The sequence below is a fragment of the Carlito syrichta genome, unplaced genomic scaffold (genome assembly GCF_000164805.1).
Source record: "Carlito syrichta isolate Samal-C Ts95f unplaced genomic scaffold, Tarsius_syrichta-2.0.1 Scaffold307839, whole genome shotgun sequence".
NCBI classification, from domain to species: Eukaryota; Metazoa; Chordata; class Mammalia; order Primates; family Tarsiidae; genus Carlito; species Carlito syrichta.
The window spans coordinates 66644-72643 of record NW_007251935.1 but is presented as its reverse complement, the minus strand read 5'-3'; the positions used below and the strand labels follow the sequence as shown (position 1 = coordinate 72643).

At 48.1% G+C, this 6000-nt stretch overlaps 1 protein-coding gene across 1 annotated transcript in view; it reads left to right on the top strand.

Moving 5' to 3' along the window:
- The window catches only part of PAAF1 (proteasomal ATPase associated factor 1), a 50966-nt gene that overhangs the window by 30778 nt on the left and 14188 nt on the right, over positions 1–6000 (top strand). The window contains exon 8 of the mRNA XM_008064662.2: positions 5608–5699. Coding sequence (XP_008062853.2) covers positions 5608–5699 — 92 coding nt within the window. The remainder of the gene's footprint in view (positions 1–5607; positions 5700–6000) is intronic.

The following is a 6000-nucleotide window of genomic DNA, read 5'->3' as shown; positions in this document are numbered from 1 at the left end:
GAAGGCTGAGGCAGAAGGATCGCCTGAGCCCAGCAGGTCGAGGATGCAGTGACCATGAGCACGTCACTGCACTCCAACCTGGGTGACAGAGTGAGACTCTGACTCAAAAAAAAAATAAAAAAGAATCGGGTATATGATGCCTAAGGGGCCTAGGATGTATATCTGAGATCTCAGTCAGTGGCAACCATACTTGTGCCTGGCTTACTGCCATTTCTGAATCCTGAGACCCCCGTGGGTCCAGAAGGTCCGGCTGAGAGCCACTGAACAATCTCCTTATTTTGCAGATGAGAAAACGGAGGGCCAGAGCGGATCCGTGTCTTTCCCAGGTCACCTGGAATGTGAAAAGTGGAACCAGGAGCAGGACCTACCTGTGAGGGCCCGTGTGGCTCCACCACTGAGCAGGGGTGAAAAGTTCAGCTCCAGTTTGGCCGTGGCCACTCACAACCTTTGCTCTGGTTTCCTCCCTCCATGATGGCATGGACACAACCTTTCTGGAAGGGTTGTGTGGAAGAGTAAGTTGTCATTCCAAAGCGCTGAAAAGTACTCCACAGGTGCCAAATCATGACTCTCTATGGATTTCAACACCTCAGTTGGCATGCCTTCCCACCAGATGCAAGCTGCATGTGGAGAGCGTGCACATGTGTGTGTGTGTGTGTGTGTGTGTGTGTGTGTGTGTGTGTGTGTCAGAGAGTAAGGAAAGGGAGGAGGAGGGAGAAGGGCACTCAGAGGATTCCAGATTTTTCTGAAGTCTCTTTCCACACCTTACTCCAGGACAATGTGGCATAGCCCCCTGTCCCATGAAGAAAGCCATCGCCACCTCCCTGGGTGTTCTGAATCCAACTTTCAGTCACCGGCTAGAGGAAGGGGTGAGGAAGAACACTGGCCCAGGTCTCCTACTCTATGGCCCACGGTGAACCAGTGAAGACTTCAACACACAAGAAGCACAGTCAGGCATTCGGTGCCAGTTCACTGATGTCAGATGGAATGTTCTAGAAAAAAACATGAATTTAGACCCAGACAGTGAAGGGCTTGAATGCCAGTTCTCCTGCTTCCTAGTTATGTGACCTTGGGCAAATCACCACTTGAGCTATGCGTGCCTCATTTTCTTCATGTGTAAAACAGGGGAAACGTTGCATCCAAGCATCATCGGGAGAAATTAAGTGGGATGAAGACCCTTGTGCCTAACTGCTTTTTTCTCATCCTGGATCCTGCCACCAGTCCCAGTGGCTTCCTGTGCTCAGGTTACCATGGCACCCGAGCCGATCCTGGCGTACTGATTTTAATTGTGGATTTGGAAGAGTCAGAGAGATACCCACATGAAGAGGTCATTGTGGAAAGCAAAGCCTGCTTTCCAAGAAGCGGCCTCTCCCTTGGAGATGATGGCCTTGGGCACCCCAGGCATTTGGGATAAAAGCAGCCATTGGTGGGGAGGGGGTGTGCATGACATCCCATAGCAGAAGAGTAGGTGCTGCACCCTGGATAGACGTCTTGGAGAAAACACGTGCCCTTCCAGTTGAAGCAAGGCAGGAAGTCAGGTGAGGAAAGGGCAGATGGGGCCTGGGCTGCAAGGAGAGAGGCTAAGCCTCCTGGGTGCCTCTCCTGGCCTGCAGAACTGCCAGGGATTCAGAGATCCTATTACCTTCTTTCTCTGGCTTCTTTTCCCTGCCTGGTGCAACTGGACACCCCAGTTCTGGGAATGTAGATCCCTCACCCAGGATACTGATGGTACCCACTCACTGCCCACGCCTGCACCCCAAGCTCACTGGCAGGCAGGAATGAAAGCCCTGTACTTGCCTGGTGACCCTCTTTGCCCTTCAGAACTGGCCCCCACACATCTAAAGGGGTTCAGGTTTGACTGTGCTCAGTGGCTCAGCCTGTCATCCCAGCACTTTGGGAGACGGAGGTGAGTGGATTGCCTGAGCCCGCAGGCTCGAGGCCAGCCCAGGCAACTTGGTGAGACTTCGTCTCTACAATAAAATTTTTAAAAATTAGCTGGGAAGCCGGGCCCGGTGGCTCAGCCTGTAATCCCACGCTTTGGGAGGCTGAGGTGAGTGAATTGCCTAAGCCCATGGGTCCTAGGCAACTTGGCGAGACCTCATCTCTACAATAAATCAAAAAAATTAGCCGGGTTTGGTAGCATGCGCCTGTAGTTCCAGCTACTTGGAAGGCTGAGGCGGAAGGATCGCTGGAGCCTAGCAGGTTGAGGCTGCGGTGGCCGGGAGCGGCCACTGCACCCCAGTCTGGGCGACAGAGTGAGACTCCAACTCAAAAAAAAAAAAAAAAAGTACACCTAAAGTATAGACCTCTCACCTGAGTTTCAGACTCTACTTAGATTCTGAAAAATAGCTCAAACTTACCTTTTCTAACAAGGAGTGTTTGATTTCCCTGCTCCTATCTGTTTTTCCCCATCTTAGAAAATAACACAACTGCCGAGCATAGTGTCACAGGCCTGTAATCCCAGCACTTTGGGAGGCTGAGGTAGGAGGATTGCTTGAGCCCAGGAGTTCGAGACCGGCCTGTGCAACATAGTGAGAACTTCTCTGTACAAAAAATTAGCCTGATATGATGGTGTACACCTGTAGTCCCAACTACTTAGGATGTTGACGTGGAAGGACTACCCAAGTCTTGCCACCACACTTCAGCCTGGGTAACAGAGTAAGACCCTCAGCTCAAAATAAAGAAAGAAAGAAAAGAAAGAAAGAAAAGAAAATGGCATCACCATCTACCCATATTTTTCAAGCCCAAAGTGTGAGATTTATTGATGCTTCACGTGCCTTTTCTTCCTGTCCCTCATCTGTAACATCATATCTGCCTTCAAAGTGTTTCTAATTTTTCTACTTCTCCCTCTCCCTCTCCCTCCCCCTTTCTTCTTTTGTTCCTCCTGCCAACATCTTGGTCTAATCTATCATCATCTATTGCCTGTACTGTTATCCTATAATCTATTTTCTTTAGAGAAACCATTGTGATCATTTAGAAAACCAAAAGTCATGTCACTCTCTTGCTAAAACCCTCAAGTGGCCTCCCTTTATACATATGTTGAAATCTTAACTCCTTGGCCTGGCTTACAACAAACCCTTACACTCTTTTTTTTCTTTCTTTTTTTTGAGTCTTGATCTCATGCTGTTCAGACTGGAGTGTAGTGGCACCTCATGACTCATCATAGTCTTGACTTCCTGGGCTCAGGTGTTCCTTCTGTCTCAGCCCCCTGAGTATCTGGGACTACTGGCACACACCACCACACCCAGCTGATTTTTTCATTTTTTGGTAGAGACGAGATCTTGCTATGTTGTCCAGGCTGGTCTCAAACTCCTAGACTCAAACAGTCCTCCTACCTCGGCCTTCCAAGTAGAGGATTACAGGCGTGAAATCCTGTACCACAGCCATCCAAGCCCTTACACTTTCTTTTTTTTTTTAAATAAAAATGTGGGTACAGTTCAGGATTAGGTATACAAGTGGTCATCATACAGGTAGCCCTTACACTTTCTGACCTCTGCATTCCTTTCTTGCCTCATGTCATGCCAACCTCTGCCAGCCTCACTACATTTCAGGCACAGGCTTTCTGTTTGTTTGTTTGTTTGTTTGTTTGTTTGTTTGTTTGTTTGTTTGAATTGGAGTCTCACTCTGTCACCCAGTCTAGTGTGCAGTGGCCGCTCCCGGCCACTGCAGCCTCGACCAGCTGGGCTCCGGCGATCCTTTCGCCCCAGTCTTCCAAGTAACTGGAACTACAGGCGCGTGCTACCACGCCTGGCTGATTTTTTGATTTTTTATTGTAGAGATGAGGTCTCTCCAAGTTGCCCAGGCGGGTCTTGAACCCGCGGGCTCAGGCAATCCACTCACCTCGGCCTCGCAAAGCACGAGATTACAGGCTGAGCCACCGAACCTGGCCAGGCTTTCTGTTTGTTCTTTCAGCATAGTGAATGCTTTCATTTTCCTGGGCTTTGCTGCCTTCTTCCCTTAGTCTGGAATGTTCTTCCTGTAGCTTTTCACATAACTAGTTTCTGTTCATCATCTAAGCCTCAGTTGAAAAGTGACTTCTGCCAGGCTTGGTGGCTCAGCCTGTAATCCCACGCCTTGGGAGGATGAGATGAGTGGATTGCCTGAGCCCACGGGTTTGAGACCTGCCTGGGCAACTTGGCAAGACCTCATCTCTACAATAAATCAAAAATCAGCCGGGCGTGGTAGCACGCGCCTGTAGTTCCAGCTACTTGGAAGGCTGAGGCGGAAGGATCGCCGGAGCCCAGCAGGTAGAGGCTGCAGTGACTGGGAGCGGCCGCTGCACTCCAGTCTGGGTGGCAGAGTGAGACTCCAACTCAAAAAAAAAAAAAGTGACTTCCACAAAGCCATTTTTTTTTTTTAAGTCATAGTCTCACTTTGTCGTCCAAGCTGTAGTGCAGTGGCATGCTCACGGCCACTGTAGCCTTGATCTGCTGGACTTAGGCAATCCTTCCACCTCAACCTCCCAAGTAGCTTTGCGCCAGTACAGGAGTGTGCCACCACGCCTGGCTGATTTATTTATTTATTATAGAAATGAGTTCTCGCCATGTTGCCAAGGCTGGTCTCAAACATGTGAGCTCAGGCCATCCCTCTTGCCTCCACCTCCCAAAGTCCTGGGATTACAGGCGTGAGCCACTGGGCCCAGCCCACAGAGCCTTTTTAAAGTTGAAGTTTAAACTTAAAGTTACCCTCTCCCACCTGGCTTTCACCAACTACTCACTCCTGATCATATATTCCTGTTTTATTTCCTTTCCTTGATAAATATTTGTTGAGTGAATGAATTGGTTTGATTTTCTTCATGCTGTAAGATCCTTGAGAGCAGTGACTATTTTTTTTTTAGCACTGTGCCCCTATTCCTAGTGTGATGTTTTATCACATTACAGACAACTTAATTTTTTTTTTTTTGAGTCAGAGTCTCACTTTGTTGCCCAGATTGGAGTGCAGTAGCACACTCATGGTCACTGTAACCTTGCTCAACCTGCTTGGCTCCGACGATCCTTCTGCCTCAGCCTTCCAGGTAGCTGGAACCACAGGATGCACCACCATACCCGGAAATGAGGTCTCGCCATATTGTTGCCCAGGCTGGTCTCGAACCTATGGTCTCAGGCAGTCCTCTTGCCTCTGCCTTCCAAAGTGCTGGGATTACAGGCATGAGCCACTGTGCTCAGCCAGACAACTTAATATTTTGAAGTTAGGTTTATTGCTGGGTGCCATGGCGTGCACCTATGGCCCTAGCTACCTGGGAGCCTGAGGTAGGAGGATCATCTGAGCCCCAGGAGTTCAAAATTGTGGTATGCTATGTTCGTGCCTCTGAATAGCCACTGCACTCCAGCCTGGGCAGCATATATATGTATGTAAAGTTGGGTTTATTGAGGTATCTTTTTATATGTAGTAAAAGTCACCCTTTTTAATTGAACAGTTCAGTGAATTTTGACAAATGTGTACAGTTGTATAAATAATACCACAGTGAGTTATAAAAATAATAAATGTTTTCCTTTTAATAAGTGAATCACTTACATGAGTATAGTCAGTAATCAGCTATCAGTATCTGCTTTGTGGACTCTGCCAACTGATCAGCCTAGCTGTTATTAACATAGCTCATCTGTCATGCAGGTGAACGGGAGGTTGGAACAGAGGGGAAAATGCTGCTGTTGGCCCGGGAAGATAAGAAACTTCAGTGCTTGGGACTACAGAGCAGGCAGCCGGCAAGTGGTTCCTATATGACCTTTGAACTCTGAGGCAGCCGGGTTACTCTGATTCTTGGAAATGTTTCTCCTTGCTCCCTGTGTTCACATTTTGAGAATGCTGCATGGGTGAGAGGCAGTATAGCATAGTGTGGAATTTGTTAATAAGGGCAACATTCAAATCTCAACTCTTTCACTTAATGGCAAGACATTGGACAAGTTATTTAACCTCTCTGAAGCCTCAGTTTCCTCATCACTAAACTGGACATAATAGGACTTAAACCTCATAGGGTTATGTGATGAGAATTAAATGCTCAACTGC